The sequence below is a fragment of the Bubalus kerabau genome, chromosome 20, assembly GCF_029407905.1.
Source record: "Bubalus kerabau isolate K-KA32 ecotype Philippines breed swamp buffalo chromosome 20, PCC_UOA_SB_1v2, whole genome shotgun sequence".
Lineage (NCBI taxonomy): Eukaryota > Metazoa > Chordata > Mammalia > Artiodactyla > Bovidae > Bubalus > Bubalus kerabau.
Genome location: NC_073643.1, coordinates 60386346 through 60405228, shown reverse-complemented (window position 1 = coordinate 60405228; position 18883 = coordinate 60386346). Strand labels below are relative to the sequence as shown.

Sequence of the window (18883 nt, the reverse complement as noted above, 5' to 3'; positions counted from 1 at the left end):
GGGTGGGGATACGGGGCGACGATGCTTCCTGCCTGCCCTCTGTCTCCTCTTCTGACGCCAATAATACCTCTTGTTTTTATTTTGAAGACCCTCCCCCAGGTACCCGGCCTTTCCCAGTCCCTGTGGTTTAGGCGAAGTTAACCCTCTGTAATACCAGAATAACCACAAGCTGGGCACGTGCCTTAGATCTCTCCAGTCAACGGAGCTCACCACCTTTGTTTCAGTAACCTGTCTGAGGATGAACATGTGACCTGGGTCCAGCAAACCCATGCCAGGACTTACAACACAGCTATTGTGGAAGAGGGACTTTCCTGGTGGCTCACTGGTTAAGACCACACACTTGTTTGTGTGTGTGCTTCCAAAGCAGGGGGCACAGGTTCCACCCCTGGTTGGGGAACTGAGATCCCACATGCCACTTGGTGTGGCCAAAAAATAAAATAAAAAAGAACTATTGTGGGTGAGATGCTCTCTCCCCTCTGAGGGGTCTGCCAGGGCCACTACATGCAGCTCACTGCCCAGAGAGCAGAGTTAAGATACCTTCTGAGGTCATAATTTGAGCCCTTGGGTCAAGCCAGACCTGAAGCTGACTTTGATCTGGACGGTGGTGGGCCACAGAGGAGCTAGAGCCAAAGCCATCAAACCAAGGCGCCAGCTTGGGCACTGAGGCTGGTGTGTGTGTGAGTGTGTCTGTTCAGCACAAACTAAGGCGAGAAGAAGCTCTAAAGAGAAACCCAAACAGCGTTGATGCCCCCGTCCTCCCCACACACACACAATGCACCCACACGCACAGGGGTGTACACGCAGTCCAGACCAGAGCAGCAGACGGCGTGGTGGGAGCGGGCGGAGCGCCGCTGATGGAGAGGGGGACCGCTCCGGCCTGATGGGAGGGTTCACAACAGTACTGGTATCTTCCCACGATATGCAATTAGCTTCAAAACAAGAATAAAAATACGGGACACATTAGGCGGCTATTAAGTAGCTTTAATGGGAGCGTGAGTCAAAACAGCATTTAAATACGGTACGGTGGCCGACTTGGAGTCTTCAAACAGCCGCACGGTTTCCACCTCTTCCTGGGAAGGAGGTCCTTGGTCTTGTCTTCCCCATGCGTGCATACGGGGCCCTCAGATGCGCCCTCTGGGGATCCACAGACAGGAGATGGCCAGGTCAAGGTCAAACGGCCAAGCAGACAAAGCTCTTCTTACTGAAACCCCGGGTTTGGCTCCCCCCACGGGCAGCTTTCCTTGCATGCAACAGATGCTGAAACCCCAGGGCACTCACTTGTTTGGCCCCATCTTAGAGCTGACACACCGAATCCTGGGTTCTTTTTCTTAGAAAGCACCACCCGAGCCATATACGTTCTACGGCCCTGCAAGGCGTGGATCAGCCAGCTCCCCGCCCACCCATTTCCCACTTCCTTTCTCCCACTCTTCAAGAATCCCAAACCCAAGGGCGTTGTCATAAACTTGAGACAAGTACCGCAAGGCGTCTGCTTCCAGGGTATCTCTGCCCATCCTGATTTGCAGTTTCTTCGCTATTTCTGATGATTTAGACACTTGTTGTACAAACGGCATCTACAGAGACCCATTCTCAGAACTGCCGACGCGCCTCTTTCAAGGGCTTCTGCATCTTAAAATAAAACCACATCCTCCTGCTTCTCCTCGGGCCAGTGCTGGGAGTCCCTGCTGCCAGAAACGGAGAGGCCCATGAGAAGCCCCCAGCCCTCCAGAGTCACCCCCACCTCCGGTCCCCTGCCCTCCAACCCGCCGGGGCTGGAGGAGTGTTAGCAGTCAGAGCTGTGGGCGCCAGTGCTTGGCCCTGACTCGGCCTCCATCCAGACCCCCCCGTCTGCCCTTCAGGGCTTGTCAGACTCCCGGGGGCACCTGAAGCTCCAGACTAAAGGGGCACACCTGCCTTTCCCACCCCCGTGCAGAGGAGCCCCCAGGCACCAGGTGGGGGCATGGGGCCATCTACAGGAGCCGGCGGTCTCACCAGACACCCTCCTACCTGGAACAGGTGACCCTCAGCATCCCTGGGGACCCTGCGCCCCCAGTATCAAAGAGGATCTCACGTCTCTCAGTGACACGACCCATGCGCGTGATTTTGCAGAGCTGCTCGAAATAATAATTATTATTACTGTTACAACAACTAACATTTACTCAACACTTAACACACACCAGGCCCTACTCTGATCACTTTGCAGGTATTGACTCATTTAATCCTCACTGCGCCCTGGGAAGAAGGCAGTACTTTTATTTAACATTTCTGCTTGCCAGGGCTGCTTTGTTGTACCTGCGAAAGGAACACGCACTCCTTGGAGCAAATAAACCAGAGCAGGAGCGTGCGCAGAGCAAGCTCGCAGAATGCCTCTCTCGCCCCGTCCGCCCGGTTCCACCTCTCTCGCCCCGTCCGCCCGGTCCCACCGCCTCTCCCAGCACAACCAGGGCAAGCAGACTCACGCACCCAGCCTGCCTTACGCCAACACAGGGAAGCACGTATCAGAAGGCTCTCTTAAAATTAGCCTCCCGTTTTGTGGATAACAAACTACAGCTCACACAGGTTAAGTGACTTGCCCAAGGTCACACAGCAGGCAAGTGGAGGAGCTGGCAGTTACCTGACTCCCAAGTTTAATGGCAAAGCCTGTGACCTCACCCAGTAGCCTCCACTGCCTCCACAAATCATCAGCTTAGTGCAAAAGGAGTAATAATGATTATAACAGAAAACAGCAGCTCAGGTTCACTGAGCACGGATCACAATAGCATCGTTTTGAGCTGTGGTGCTGGAGGAGGCTCGTGAGAGTCCCTTGGACTGCCAGGAGATCCAACCAGGCCATCCTGAAGGAGATCAGTCCTGAATATTCACTGGAAGGACTGACGCCGAAGCTGAAGCTCCAATCCTTTGGCCACCTGATGTGAAGAGCGGACTCATTGGAAAAGACTCTGATGCTGGGAAAGATTGAAGGTGGGAGGAGAAGGGGGCGACAGAGGATGAGATGGTTGGATGGTATCACCAACTCAATGGGCATGAGTTTGAGTAAACTCCTGCAGTTGGTGACAGACAGGGAGGCCTGGCGTGCTGCAGTCCATGGGGTTGCAAAGAGTGGGACATGACTGAGCAACTGAACTGAACTGACACACGTCTGCCTAGACGTCCCCAAAGCATTGTGAGCTGGTCCTAGGATGTGCACAGCTCCCCACTCCCAGCCCATTTCACAGATGAGAGAATCGAGGCTTCACGAGGGGAAGCCCCTGGCCCGAGTCACACACCTCTTGGCAGGACTCAGACTCAAGTCCTCTGACTACCTCAGCCCAGCAAGGCAGGCGCTACGTGGGAAGGAGCAGGGTTTGGTACGGAGTCAATAGGCAGAATGGCCACTGTCCCCACCCCAAGCTCCCACTGGCTACCCGGTGGCTCAGTGGCAAAGAATCCACCTGCCAATACAGGAGACAAGGGACTCAATCCCTGGCCCAGGAAGATCCCACACGCTGCAGATTAACCTAGCCCATGAACCATAGCTATGAAGCCTGTGCTCTAGGGCCCAGGAGCTGTGACTATGGAGCCCATGAGACACAACGACGGAGCCTGAGTGCCTTAGAGCCCGTGCTCCACAGCAAGAGAATAAGGCCCCGCTCCCCAAAAGCAGAGGAAAAGAGCCTGCACAGCAGTGAAGACCGACGCAGCCGAAAATACAGACATGATTGTTCTGAAAAAGGGGGTCCCCCTCCCCTCAGCCTTAAGTGGCCAAGATAATGCCCACTCCGCCTTCAGGGCTCCTCAGGCCCTGGATGAACCCCCAAAGGAGGGGAATTTACCCTTCCTTTGCTACTGAATTCTTGAAGCCGAGCAGGGCATCTGTGCCCAGCAGACATGGGATAAACACATGTCCAGGAAACTAGCGTTCAGGGAATAACGCGGTCCTCCAGGGGAAGGCTGAGCCGGGCTAAGGTGACACGGTGTGTGAAGGACGCAGAGAGGCATGGGGTCAGGTGGGGAGTGCGGCAGGGCAGCGGGCAGGCCCAGCAGGGTCAAGGTGAGGCCGGTGGGGAGGGCAGGGTTTCTGCACAGAGAAGTGCGGCACGCGAGGACGCTCCTCCCCTTCACGTCCTAACGGGAGACTCAAGTCCAATGAGCCCAGATGGCTCTCTCCACTGCCCTTGTTAAAATCTTCCCCAAAGAGAGTCCTTCTCCCAGCGAGAGCGCATGAGCGCTCAGAGTCAGGATGCCACCAGTGGGAGGGACACTCGCCAGGCGCCCGGCCAGGCCGTCCTGACCGATGAGGCCGGCACTGGGCACCCTGGGGCTAGCGTGTGGAACTGCACCATCAGCCCAGCTTCCCACTCCAGGGGTAAGGAGCCTGAGAGATGTCCCTCTGTAAATGTTCAGTCGTAAAAGATATTTGTGGCAAAGCAATCGATAGCCCTGGATCAGGCTGAAGGCAGCGAACCGGAACCTTATAAATGTTCCAATCAAAGCCTTGCGCACATTAAACGCTTCTGCCGTCCCCTTGGTGAGAATTATGAACTCCTTCAGACAGATGATGTTCGGAAAGGGAGGACGCGCTGAGAATGTGAATTGGGCGTCCAAGCAGGCTCCATCGGACCCTCCGCAAGCGTTGCGTGTACAGCAGCACCGAGCTCAGCCTCACATCCGGCCTCGCTCGTCTCCCGGAAACTTCCCCGCAACCACCCCGTCCGGCCCCAGGGATGGCGGGGGGGTGGGTCCTTGTCAGTGAGATCTGGAATTCCAGGGGGAGACCCAAGTGTGTCTGGTGGGGACCCCCAGCTGGTGAGGAGTGGCCGGCAGGGCTGCCCTCAGGCTTGGCACAGCTGCCCCGGGGCAGGGGAGCAGGCAGAGCCAGCCACGTGACCGTCTCCAAGGTCCCTTCAGCCACTGGGAGAGGTCAGGATGCTGAGATGTGACTGTTCCTCCCTATCAAAGCATAGCAGGAAACTCCTCGAGGGCCGGAGGAGAAGGGGGCGACAGGGCATGAGATGGTTGGATGGCATCACTGACTCGATGGACATGAGTCTGAGTGAACTCTGGGGGTTGGCGATGGACAGGGAGGCCTGGAGATGGACAGGGAGGCCTGGCGATGGACAGGGAGGCCTGGCGTGCTGCTGTCCATGGGGTCACAGGGAGTCAGGCAGCACCACAACAAGGAAACTCCTCATGGCTGGCTGGTGGAGAGCAGACTGTGTTTTGCAGGTAAGATAGCTCGCACATCATGTGTGTGCTTCTGTCTGTCCCCGCAGGTCAGTGCACAGGAAGCATGTGAAAAGCCCAGCGTGCGCTGGTCCTGGGGTGGACGTCAGCAAAGCCCAGAAGGGCCTCTCAGGGCCTGGCTCCTGGACAGGGGGGACGAGGGTCCCCGACGGGGCACAGGCTGAAGGGTTGGGGGATAATGAGGGAGGCTTCTGGGAGGAGACGGGAGGGAACCACTTCCCGGATGCATGTTCACTCACCCAGAACCTGGGGGAGGGGATGCCGCTCGTCCACACTTCCTTGCCTGTCCGTGGGGGGACTCACCCTCCCTGTCCAAACCACACTGTGAAAAAAGAAAGCCTAAGACTTTCTTCGTCCCTCCTCCCCAGCTGAGGACAGGGGGACGGTCTCTGTCTCCAGCTGGCCCAGGTGCTGGGGGCCGGGGCCGGGGCGGGCAGGGCTGCACGCGGTGGGTGTGTTTTCCAAGGTCCAGGTCACAGGGAGCCCGGCAGGATCTGGAGTGGAGAAGTGCCGGGTGAAACACTCCAGGAAGAACACTGTAGTCCCGAGGAACAGGTTCCCGCTAGACCAGGGCCGGGGGTTGTCCAGAACAGCAGAAATCGCTGAGATCAGCGCTCACGGGGCGCGGCGACGGGCTGTGTTCTGACTTGAGGTCTCTATCAGCTGTCTCGTCCTTTGCTCACACAACTCTCAGCGGTGGTGGTGGGGGGTGGTGGCCACTGCCACCGTCCCCTTTGTACAGACGAGCTCAGCGACCTGCCAGAGGTCACACTGCAGCGCACGGTGGCTCCAGGCCTGCACCAGGGAGGACGGTGTGTGTCCCCGTCCCCCCCGCCTCCAGATCTTTAATTATGAACGGGTGTGAGAAACACTGCCCCCCGTCCCTCGGGGAGGTTGCCTGTGACCCAGAGGCCCCGCGTGCTTTCCCACCACACTGCAGGCAAACGGCGCCGGGGAGAAGCCCCACCACCTTGTAACTTCCAGGAGGAGGAGGAAAAAAGCCCAAACGATTTCCTTGAAAGGCCAGTGGTAACCCAACTTGCTCCTTGGAAGACAAGCTATGACAAACCTAGACAGCACATTAAAAAGCAGAGACATTACTTTGCCAACAAAGGTCCATCTAGTCAAAGCTATGTTTTTCCAGTGGTCATGTATGGATGTGAGAGTTGGACCATAAAGAAAGCTGGCACCGAAGAATGGATGCTTTTGAACTGTGGTGTTAGAGAAGACTCTTGAGAGTCCCTTGGACTGCAAGGAGATCCAACCAGTCCATCCTAAAGGAAATCAGTCCTGAATATTCACTGGAAGGACTGATGCTGAAGCTGAAACTCCAATACTTTGGCCACCTGATGCGAAGAACTGACTCATTGGAAAAGACCCTGATGCTGGGAAAGATTGAGGGCAGGAGGAGAAGGGGACGACAGAGGATGAGATGGTTGGATGACATCACCAACTCAATAGACACGAGTCTGAGTAAACTCCAGGAGTTGGTGATGGACAGGGAGGCCTGGTGTGCTGCAGTCCATGGGGTTGCAAAGAGTTAGACGCTACTGAGCAACTGAACTGAACTGAACTGAACCCAACTTCCTGGCATTTTGAATTTTTTTTTTTTTCCTCAAGAGGAGTCTGGAAGGAATTACACAGTGTTCACAAAGACTGGAGAACTTCCAAGTACTTGAGAATTCCCCATACGTCCCAGCTCCGAATCAGTCACCTTGAAACAAGAGCCCACGCTCTTTCAGTGGGCACCTTGGGGGGAATTGTCCCATGTCCTCCGGCCACATCACATGCGTGAGGACGTGGGAGGGCTGGGCTTCGTGTCCCTGCATGCCCTCCACCAGCACAGCGGGGACGGGAGCCTGGGTCTGGCAGCCCTTCCTCCTGGCCGGGACCTCGTTCAGGGCAGGGGTAATCTTAGTGTCCAAGTCTGCCCGGGGTCTCGGGCCTGGCAGACCAGACCCAGGGCAACCTTGCCCAGCGGGATGGAGGGTCCCCCTACTCCTGGGGGAGGTCAGAGCCCAGAAGGGTGGGCCTGCAAGCCCTTCTCTGCACTGGAGAGAGCCTGGGGCCTCCTCAGGGCTCTGAGGATCCCCCCAGAGCCCTGCGCGGTCAGCACAGCCCTGGGCTCTCAGCCTTCCCCAATGCTTGGAGAGTTCTGTCTCCTGCTTCAGCAAAAGGGCTTCCACCTCCCACGAAATCAGCACAGGTTGAAAACCAAGCCTCCACGGTCAGCCCCGAGCCACCAGGACGCCTGCCCCAGTGGACCAGCCCCACGGGGGGCACCTTTCAGAGGGGAGCCGGGGCAGCTGGCTTTGCCATCATCCCGTGTAAGCCGCGTGAGCCGTCGGACACCCTCAGCAGGATTTAAAGCAGATGATTACCAGTTCCGTCAGAGCCAGGGGAGAGGGTTTAGGGCTCTCCTCCTCACCCTGAACGACACCAAGGAGCAATCACAGCTTCTCTGGAAGGTTCCACGGCTGCCTCAGCAGGCAGGCGGCCTCAAGGGGACACGGGCGGCCAGACCGCAAGCAGCAGGGAACCACCCGGGGCCCACCTCAGGCTGGAGAGCGAGGCCCCAGGAGAACTGTTTCTGGGAAGAAGTTCACCCCCTGGTGCAGTTTTGGCTCATGAGCAAGTTTTGAGAATATGAGTGTCTTTAAATAAGAATATTACAGTTGTGTCCTTAAATGTGACTTTAAGAAGGCATTGCTGGGCTTCCCTGGTGGTCCAATGGTAACGAATCCGACTGCCAAAACGGGAGACACAGGTTCGATCCCTGGTCTGGCAAGATTCCACGTGCCGAGGAGCAACTAAGCCCGTGCACTGAAAGTACTGAAGCCCGCGGGCCCTGCAGCCTGCGTTCCGCAACAAGAGAGGAGCCCCTGCTCGCCGCAGCTAGACACATCCTGAGCGGCAGCAACCAAGGCCCAGCTCAGCCAAATAAATAACTCTTAAATTAAAAAAAAAAGGCCACTGCTTTCTCACTTGGGAGTCGTTGCACCAGGGGGTCAAGCTGACCTCCGTTTCTTGCCCCTCCCACCCCCTCCCTTCTCTCTGAAGGAGAGGAACTTCCCCTTCACGGGGACTGACTTTGTAGCAGAGCGCTGGCCAGGAGCTCACAGACATGCAGTGAGCCCTGCATGTAGGGCAGTGAAGACGTGAGGCTCAGAGAGGCCCTAGGTCATGACCGGGCCCAATGTCCACACGGAGGGTGCATGTAAATGAAACTACACGTGGGCCCCACGGCCCACCTTTCACACATCTTTGCACCCTTAGAACTGAGCACACCATGTGGCACACAGCAGGCACTTATCAGCAGAGTGGACGTGTGGGAGGGAAGCCACCAGCGTGGTGGTGGTGAGCCAAGGCATGCAGAAAGACACACACAGACACCCCGGGCTGACGAGTTTGTTTGACACCTGGATTAAGCCTCACCTGAAGCCAGACTTTCCCTGGAATTCAACCCCATGAACCAATGCATGAATCCTCTCCTCTCTCCCAGCTTTTCTGGAGCGTCTGTTTAAACTGGCCTTCCCGTCACTTACAACAACGCTCACACACACGGTGCAAGTGCGGAGGTGTGCCTGTGTGTCCTGCCGTGGGCTCCGGCCCAGGGGAGGACAGGCAATCCCCTTTTCCTCCGTCCTCCCCCATCACGCCCCCGCTCTCTGAGCCTCCTGCTCCTCGCCCCCCAGCCCCAGACTCCTGTCCTTCTTTCTGACGCTGTGGTCGGCTGTTCCGCCAGTGGGACCTCGGGTGCAGCCAGCACAGCCCTGACTCGGGGCCTTTGCACCTGCCGCTCCCTTGGCCAGGACCTCACGTGTCCCGCTCTGTCCTGCTTCCCCCTTCACGCCAGATCCAATCAAACATCGCTGCCTTAAGAAATCTGCTCCCCGCCACGCTGCCCTGAGCTCAGCCTGAAGTCACATCCTGTTTGCGCGTGGATTCTCTGCCGCCCCTGGAGCGGCCACGCCGTGAGGGCCTTGCCATGGCCCCAGCACCATGCCTGCTGTGGATGGAAACAGTGACAACCCCAGAGCTTGAGTTTGGGAGAGATCTTTTCTTAGACCATGAATTGTGACCAAGGAAGGAACAGGGACAGAACCTGAATAAATCTGGTCCTCGTCAGAAGTGAAAAGTCCGACTAAAGGGGGTTTACAAGCTGCAAATGGCACACCCGCGAAGAACTCACTTGGGGGGACGGGACAATCTGCGGCAAGGGCTTCCGAGGTGGCTCAGTGGTAAAGAACCCGCCTGCCGATGCAGGAGACACAAGAGACGCAGGTTCAATCCCTGGGTTGGGAAGATCCCCTGGAGAAGAGCATGGCGACCCACTGCAGTATTCTTGCCTGGAGAATCCCATGGACGGAGAAGCCTGGCAGGCTACAGTCCATGAGGTTGCAAAGAGTCGGACACAACTGAAGCGACGGAGCACACACGCATGCGCGTTTAAAAGACGTGCCTACTCTGTAGTTCAGAAGTGGAGAGGGAGGCTGGGGTCGGAGCTCGTGGCGCTCGGGGAGGACCCGCTGATGAGCACAGCTGAGACATCTTAGGCATCTTCAGACAAGCGTGAGCGTCCGGGGTCAGGGAGGATGGCACCACGGCTGACCTCTGCAGGCGGGCGCTGGCCGACCACCCTACACGGCCTGCGATGCTCCCTCCAGCCCGGCCTCGGCCACTGCGTACAGGGCAGCAGCTTCCCCCCGGGGACAGAGAGACCGGAAGGGCAGGGCCCTGTCTCCCTCCCTCCCAGACAGCGCATTCATTCAGCTCCCTTCTTATATTTCTCCTCTCTTCTATTAAACCTCCGCAGCTTGGACGCCGGGGCTGGAAGGTTCCTGAGGTCGCCTGGCCCAGCCCTCCCCTGGTGCTTCATCCACTTGCACCCACCACCTTCCCAAAATCAATACATATCTTTGAGAAAAAAACCAAAAACACAAAACTAACAACGTGCTTCCGGGCAATAAACTTCCATCCGCCAGTCACTTTCATGCAGCTCCTGGCAGGGGTGGGGGGCCCTGCCCATGGGCCATCGACCCTGGAGCACAGGGCCTGGCACCGAGTGACCCGCGGCCGCCCCAGCCTGAAGGTCGGGGGGCCCGGGATCCCAGGCTTGAGGCAGGACAGCAACGCGCAGTCTCTTCGGGCCACCCGGCAGGAACGGCGTCCCCACCCTCCAGCCCCGACGCCCCTTAGACAGGGGTGGGAGCTGCAGGAACGTCCACACCCATGACGGACGCCAGCAACCCTCTCATCAGCCTCTGGCGACAGCCCGTGGGCACTTGCCCGCTGCACGCGGCTGCCAGGGCCCTCTCTCGATCGCAGAGGCGCCCGCGTGTCCAGCGTCTGTCGCCCGCTCCCAGGCTCAGCCCCAGGAAACGCGTTTCCCGGAGCAGCGGCTGTGCGGCACCAGCGATGCCCCGGAATGGGTCCGTCCGCTTGGAGGCCGCTTGGAGGCACATGGATGGCGCGACCCCGCCCCCGTCATGAGCCAGACGGGCTCTGACCTCCCGTTGAAGATTAAAAGCAAACAAAGCAAAACACAGCCGTGCTCAGGCAGGAGACCAACTGCCTGCAATAACCATCCGTTTCTAACCAGCATGAGAGAGGCCCTTCAGGCAAACACGAGCCCCATACACAAACCGCCAGCCGTCCCAAAGCCCAAGACCATAATAACGATAATTACTATCACCATTCCTGTTATAATAGTAGCTTGCATTTTAACAGTCCTTTGCAGTATGAACAAAAATCACCGCAGACATGTAGAGAGAACTTGCTCTATACAGGCTGCCGTTGAGACACAGGAGGAAGCGCACTCTTCTTGGGGGGACAACTGAGCCCATGGTTCACTGACCCGAACCTCACGTCCCATACAGGAATGAACTCTGCACCGATCATGGGCCAACGTGCAAAAAGGAAAAAACAGAAACCCCAAATCCATCAGGAGGAAACCAAGGCCTGGAACTGGCAAGCCTTTCACTCGACACTGAAAGCGCAACCAGAAAAGGAAACGTCAGCGAGTTGGAACTTGGGGAGTGTAACAGTTTTGCCTCATGAAAGGCGCTACAAAGACGGTGAAAAGACAGGCTATCGACCGGGACAAGTATTTGCAAACCACGCACCCGACAAAGGAGTGGTGGTTAAATTTATCCAGATTATTGAGAGAGTGCGCACAGTTCAACCGAACAAAACCACCAGCCCAGCTGGAAAATGGGCAAGAGACATGGACACGTCGCCTATTCAGACAGACAGACGGCACAGATCAGCACGTGAAAACATTCAACGTCACCAGCCGTTAGGGAAACACAAGCGAAAACCAGGGAGTTCCACCGCACGCCCATGGTGAAGCTGAACGTAAAAATTAGCGGAACGCCAAACGCTAGGAGAGTTCGCTGGGACTGCAAGACGGTGGTGCAGCCACTCCAAAGACGCTGGCGGTGGTTTCTGATAAAACTAAAGATACAATTACCACGCAAACCGGCAATCACGCTCTGGGGCATTTATCCCAGGAAATGAAAACCTCTGTTCGCACAAAAATCTCTACAGAAACGTATACGGCAGTTTTATTGTAATAGCCGAAAACTAGGAACAACCCAGATGGCCTTCCATGGTTGGTGGTTAAGCAGATCCTGGACCGTCCACAGCACAGAACGCCGCCCAAGAGGGAACGCTGCTTGGATGGATCCCAAGGCCACAAGCCAGCGTGGAGAGAGCCAGTCCCGAGGTTATATGCCGTCTGCTTCCGTTTACATCACATTCTTAAATGACAGAGTTACAGAGATGGAGACAGATGAGTGGTTGCCAGGGGTGACATGATGCGGGCAGAAGGAGACGCGTGTGGTTGTGAAAGGGCAACGAGGGGAGTCCTGTAGTGCAGACGCTCCTCTGCGCCTTCTGCACCTTGACGGTGGGGTGCAGACGCGCTGCCAGGGCCATCTCTCTGTCTCTCTGTCCCTGGACACTCACGGTGGGAGCCCGGCCACCAGGCTCCAGGGAGCCCACACCACACGGAGCGGCTCTGACAGTTGATAGCTTCTACCAGACCCCGAGATGAGACCAGCATCGTCAGCGAGACGGGGAGTGGTGGAGACACCAGGGGACCCAGTTTCCACCCCAGGTCACCCCGAGCCTCGATGCCCGCCAGCCGGTGCCCCAGCCGTGGTGCGGCTCAGGCCATGTGGCCCCACGGGGCCTGGCATCACATGGCTTGAGGTACCGAGGTCGCAGAGCGTGAGTCCCCAGACGAGTCCTCCTCCCTGTCCCCCGAATCAGGCCTGCAGTCTTGGCCGCCTGTCACTCAGCTCCACCTCCTAGTCAATGGCAGGGGGCGGTCTGGGGGTTGAGAGGGTTGGGTTTCTAAGGCTGCTGCAGACAGGGCCCCTGCCCCCAGGGCACCCCCACCTGGACCTGCAGGGCCGCCCGGGCTGGACGTCTCGGATCACAGGCTGGGGCGGCAGGTGCTTCAAAGGCAGCCTCGCCCTGTGCTGCGGAGACGGGCAGGCCTCCCGGGACCCACAGAAATGTTCCTGGAGAAGCAACCCAGCCCTCGTCTCCCTTAATTAGAGCGGGCGCGCCTGCTCCCCATGCACGTGGGATTTACAGCCTCAACTCTGCCCCCCCAGGCGCGTCCACAGAGCCACGAGGGCTTCCTGAAGGTGGCGTTCTGTCAGGCAGGACTGCGCTGCGGGGCCCTGCCAGGCTGGAGCAGGGAGCAGGCGCTCGTTCCGTGAATCCCCCTTATATGCAGTCTGGAGACAGGAAATAGCACCTGGCCCGTCTCCTGCGGGGCGGGAGGCTTCTACATGGCACACCCCCACCCCCGGCCAGCATTTACAGTTCAAACCAACTCCAGGGCGAAGCCGCAGATGTGACCTGGAAACCCACTGCAGCCAGGGCACAGGGTCCCCGGGGCCTCAAGCATCGTTAGACAGAGAGTGACTGTGGACCCCGAGATGGAGCCATTCCGTCCCCATCAGCGGCACCTCAAGGAGTAGCCAGACTGGACACCAAGGTCCTCACAGCACTAGGCAGTCACCAGGGGGAGCCCCATCTTACAGATGAGGAGAATGAGGTGCAGAGAGTGACCTGCCAGGCCTGGCTGGCGTCTGACATCCGAACCTGCTAGGGATCTGTGTGCCCATTTTACAGGCGGGCACACTGAGGTCCAGAGGCGTCTTGTGTGGCAGTGGGAAGAGCCAATGCTCTGAGCAGCTGATTTAGAGAGACTCTGGGGAGTCATGTTGGGGCTGGGAAGGTCCAGCCTCTAAGCTCAGGTGAACCCCCTAGTGGCCAGCCACCCTCTCTCTCTCTCGCCCCAGCCGGCCTCCAGCCCACCTGCCCAAATGGGTCCCCGGGAGGTGAGGGCCTCCCGCAGCCAGCCTGGGTCCACCCCAGGTCCACCACAGGCCAGGCCCTAAGATTCAGCACAAGGCTGGCCGTGAGGTGGGTGGGAGTGAGCCCCCCCTCAGTACAGCAGGAACCACGGGCTCTGAGGGCCCAAGGGACCTGCCCAAGGTCACAGGCCTGGGAGCATAGCCCGAGCCTGCAGCCCCCACCCCCCGGGCCTCCCTGCTGCAGGGACTCTGCCCTGTGCCCCCAGAAGCGTTTCTAGTCCGAGCAGCACGTCTGAAATGACAGACACCCCCTTCCCAGGGAAAGCAGAGCAGAGCACACCAAGCCCGCCCAGAACACAGTGAGCCAAGTGGCCTGACTGTTTCCCTGATTGGAACAGTTCCTGCTTATCCCCCACAGAGGACCTCTGTAACTCTGCCCCGTGGTCAGCCAGCTTATCCGAACATTAAAAGCTAACTTACTCGCTGCCTCTCCCGCCTGTTACAGCCCGTCTGTGGGCTTTCCTCCCTCCAAAGCATAAGCTCTGCCTCCTCGTAAACACGAAACATTTAATCGGCAATTCCGAGGCCTGAGCCTTGGCGTCCAATCACGTCTTCCCGGGGGGCTCCATGCGGCCACGGCCACGGTTCAGCACCATGCGGGCCCCGCGGAGGCCCAGCCTGAGAACTCCCCCGTTGGGGCGGGCGGGGGCAGGGAGGCACTTGGCCAGAGTCAGAGGCGAATCCAGCTTCTGGCATGCGGGGGACTCAGCGCCCACACAGTGCCGGCCTGATGGAATTTTCTGCAGCCACGGGGAGCCCTGTCCTGTGGCTCTGGGCCCATGTGCCGACAGTGGGGGCAGCCGGGTGGATACTCGGAGTCGGACCCGGCACAATCTGTGCGTTTCTGTCTTGCGTTGACAATAAAATCACGTATGTGTTGTTGTCCAGTCACAGCTGTGTCCAACTCTTGGCGACCCCATGGACTGCAGCACGCCAGGCCTCCCTGCCCATCACCCACTCCCCGAGTTTGCTCAGACTCATGTCCGCTGAGTCGGCTATGCCATCCACCCATCTCACATTGCCATTGAAACAGCGCCTCTGATCATCCATGCATTCAACAGCCACGTGCTGCCTGCTGTTGGCGCTGGGGAGACTGCGAGCAGCCCGTGTCACCAGAGCTGCAGGGCGGACGGGGGTTGAGGAGCGAGAGGACTTCCTGGGGGAGGTGGCGCCTGCCCCTTCTCAGAGGGGCGGAAGACCTGATGTGCCTTTGTGGAGGGGCTGGAGGGCGAACGTGGGGCTCGGGGCTCAGCCGTTCCCCTGCCCCCCCACCCCCGGCTGTTAGGACTCAGAAAACACGATATGTGTTGACCCTCATCCTGAAGCGTAAGGCAAGCACCCCGACTTCCTTACACGGGACATCAGGGGTGGGGGCCACACACAACCTCTCTGCATAGTGACGCCCCCCCCCCCGAGCTGGGCCCCTAGGCTGGGTCGGCCTGCACCCTACACCCCGCAGGGGGGCCCCAAAGCCCACCCTGCTGCAGAAGCCACAGAGGCCTGGCGCTCAGGGGCCTGCTCAGGGGGCTCAGGGCACTGTGAGGACCCGGGCGGGCGTCCGCAGCTCCCCACATCCTTCGCCACCTGCTTGCCGGCTGACCTCTCGGGTCCTTGCCGCCTCCGCAGAGGCCAGCCCCGCGGTCAGCGGTCAGCCCACCCCTGGGGTGGTCTCATGTGACTGCTCGGGGTCATGCAGGCATCCTTTATCAAAGCCTGCGGTGGCCGTCGGGACTCCCACGTGCTGCCCCGGTGGGCCTGCTGAACTAGAGGGACACCCCCTCTGGGACAGCTGCCCCCACGGCCGAGGCTGCCAGGCTGACCACGGCCCCGAGGGCCTCCTTCCTGCAGTGATGGGTCCAAGTCCTCCCACCAGACCCTCTTCCCTACAGTAACGGGAGCGGACAGCAAAAGCGGCCCCACAGGGCTCTTCCACTCCAGCTTTACTAGGTGTGCCTTGACAGGAAGTGCACATGACGATCTGAGAAATGTACATTGTGAAACACCTCAGTCAGACTGATCAGCATGTCCTACCCCTCACAGCTAACTTCCTCTGGGGGGCGGGGGTCGTGGTGAGAAAACTTAAAATCTGGCTCCAAGGTGGATCAGTGGGAAAGAATCCGCCTGCCAATGAGACGCGGGCTCCATCCCCGGGTTGGGAAGACCCCCAGGAGAAGGGAATGGCACCCCACTCCAGTGGTCTTGCCTGGGAAATCCCACAGACAGAGGAGCCTGGCAGGCTGCAGTCCACAGGGTCGCAGAGAGTCGGGCACAACTGAGCCCACACGCACAGCCCCCGTGCGGCACACTAGACCCCAGAACACGTTCCTCTTATAAAGGAAAGTGAGCGCCCGTCAACCAGCGCCTCTCCCTTCCCCACACTCAGCCCCTGGCAACTACCAGTCTCCAGCGACTTAAACATTCTTCATGTCGATGGGACCATCTTTCTCCCCCACTTATCTCACTCAGCATAAGGCTCCCCAGCCTCCTACCTGCTGCCAGGATGGGAGGATGTCCTTCTTCGTGGCTGAACAGGACTCTCTCCAGCCAAGCCGTAGAAGCGAGCTGAGCGGCCTTCCACCAAGAAGACGCAGAGCACACACACAGTGGGGCATTAGCCTGATGGAGTCCTCAGGACACAAGCCCCACCCCGTCACCGCCCGTGAGCAGAAGCCCAAGTGCTTTCACCTGTGAAAGGTCCACTCATCGACCGGCAGGAAGTCCCCAAATGTTAACAGTGTCCTGGACTCCCCAGATCAGAAACGATGACCGTGCTCCACCTGTGTCTCTTGGAGCTGGAGTGTGTCACCGGGCTCCTCTCACTCCGCATGTGCAGGCGCACGCACGCACGCCCACCGGCGCATGCACGCACAGACTCGCTAGCAGCAGCCGCAAGCGTGCATGCCCTATGGTTATGCGAATCAGGACGATGCCGGGGAGGGGGCTGATCTCGTAGCTCACCTACAAGTCCAGGAACACATTTACTGAATAACAAAGGGATCCAGGAGATGGACAGGCAGGGCTCCTGCTAGCAGAGGGCTGACCCTGGTCACATGGCCCCAAGTCCAAAACTCAACGCTCCCTGGCCCCCTGCTTCCGTCCTGTTGTATCTACTCAGCACCCACCATGTGCCGGGCGTCAGGAATTCACTCAGGAACAGGCAGGGATGCAGGTGGCATCTATAGGAGCTCCCAGGGGGCATCCCCTGCTCCACGCTCAGCCTTCTGCCCTGGTCCCCTGGTCCACATCCCATCTTCACCGATGGTAGAGCTGGGCTCCCCGCTCAGAGAGCTGTTGGGGGCCAGCGTGAGGCACTCCGCCCGTGGCAAAGGTCATGAGGAAGGAGGCTCAACATACGCAAAGGCAGGATCGAGCCTCAGGAGTCCCCCTGGAAATTCTCGAGCATCTACCCCCATAACCAGAGCCTGCCTACTTTACTACTTTGTGCTCTCCCCTACACCTCTGACTTTATGGGGGGCTGTCCCCCACCACCTCTTTCAGAGAAGGAGTTAACTTAGAGCTCCAGTTAATAATAATTCCTGGGCGCGACTGGAATGTTTCAACCTACAAACTCCTCTGAAGGTTCTCTAGCCTGCCTGACAGGCTTGTCCGGCCACATGTGATTGCTCACAGCCTCCCAACCGTGAGAGGCATGAGATGCTTTAAACCTTCTAAAAACAGGTTCCTTAGAAAAGTTAGAAAACCATTAGTATAAGTATAGTGGGCTGATTAGAAATTGTATTGGTGAAGGGTTTTTCATTTGTTGAGCTGATGTTTACTGCTAAGTCTCCACATCCCCTGCCCTTACACACATTAATGAATATATAGAAAAAATAAGTATTAACCTTTGATATTAATCACGTTAGACCTTAGGCTAAGTAAATTCTTTCCTTAACTAAAACCCACTACACCCTCACCCTATAGGAATGTAACTTTATTTGGGTGGCGTCTGTTTTAAGAATAATCACCCCTGGAGAAATGAGTGTCCTGGTTGACTGACCGCTGTCACAAGGAGAGGGTCATAAATTGTCAGCAGGCCCCCTGGCCAGAAGATGATGTAACACCCCTAAGACCTCTGTATACATTTGTATGAAGCACCTGACTTTGATAAAATTCAGGACTGCTGACCCCGTGTGACTTCTGCATAACATCTCAGTGTATAAAAGTAGACCATGGGAAATAAAGAATTGGGATCAGTTCCTCGAAAGACTGGTCTCCCCATGTCGCTGTCTCTCTCAAACTCTGGCTGAGTCTCCATCTGGAGCGCGGAACCCACCATGCTTACTAATTATGCCTGGCCTTCTAAGATCCGACCGGGGAGGCCTCAGTGTCTCCTCTCCTTCGGGAGAACGGAAGGACGCCTGCGGCCTACGTAAGTGGTCAAGCTTCTTGTCTTGAAGTTTTATTGGTCTCCCGCGTAAACCAAGCTACTCAGCCTCTTTTCTCCACTGAATTTTCCTACTGAGCTATCCTCATTCTATTACTCTTTACATCTCTAATTATCTAATTGAAGCTATTGTATCCTGATCCTCGCCGAAGCCATCTCCCCTTCAAATACCCTGGATCAGCCGGGGCTGGACACCGGCAGAGAGGTGCCTGCTCCTCCGCCCCCTGTGCACGAGTGGAACCCCTTCCGGGTGGGTATCATCCAGACTCAAAAGTGGGGAGGAAGGCATTTTCCCCCCAGAAGGGGCCATGGTGATGAGTCCTTGCTGGTCAGGGGAGATTACAGTCCCCATAGAGCCCAGGCAGGGCCGCAGGGAGTGGGCGCCACCTCCTGCATCTCCCGCGGCCTCCAGGGTGCTAGTGATAAAGAAAACCCTTGGCTCGCAGCTTAGGCGTCAGAAAGGAACCTGGCATCCTGACGAGCAGCCGTGCCCTCCAGCTCCAGGGCAAGCCCGAGTCAGGCCTGAGAGGAGCAGCATCACCTTGGGCTGGGCATCTGCAAAGCCCCGTGGGACTATTCTTACGATTCCTCGTGTTCCCCCACCCCAAACCTGCCAGCCAGGCGCCCTTCTCATCCTTGCTTTACAGTTGAGAAACTGGGGCTCAGAGAGCTGAGGAAACTCACCCTGACGGCTGGAAGCATCAGTTTTCTGATCTTCACAATGGGGACGGGGCGCTCGGCTTTCAGGAGGCTTGTGCGAGCTGCGTGTGGCACGTGGGTGTGGCAGCCCCCGGGGCTGGGACAGGAGGCAGGGGCTCTGACCCTTCCCGTGCTCCTGTGTGCCGCTCTCTCCCGCCTCCACCCAAGCCACGGGTTTCGCACA

General features: G+C 57.9%; 1 protein-coding gene and 1 long non-coding RNA gene across 4 annotated transcripts in view; both read right to left on the bottom strand.

Annotated features, from left to right (window-relative positions):
• Window positions 1-966: 966 nt before the first annotated feature.
• Window positions 967-18883, bottom strand: part of LOC129634860 (IQ motif and SEC7 domain-containing protein 3-like) — a 64800-nt gene continuing 46883 nt past the window's right edge. Inside the window, exons 1-3 of one of the 3 annotated variants that reach the window (XR_008705955.1) lie at window positions 2005-2109; window positions 1477-1682; window positions 967-1134 (exon numbers count right to left, since the gene is read on the bottom strand). Coding sequence is in view for 2 of the 3 variants with exons in the window: in XM_055557248.1 (XP_055413223.1) it covers window positions 1628-1682 (55 nt within the window). In the remaining variant the exon portion in view is untranslated. Of the gene's footprint in view, window positions 1135-1476; window positions 1683-2004; window positions 2110-18883 lie in introns of those variants that run through there. The other 2 variants (XM_055557248.1, XM_055557250.1) reach the window with 2 other exon arrangements.
• Window positions 2807-18809, bottom strand: LOC129634862 (uncharacterized). Its single transcript, XR_008705956.1, has 3 exons — window positions 18685-18809; window positions 16106-16574; window positions 2807-2942 (listed from the first exon to the last, which is right to left on the bottom strand). It is a non-coding gene; the product is annotated as an uncharacterized LOC129634862 (long non-coding RNA).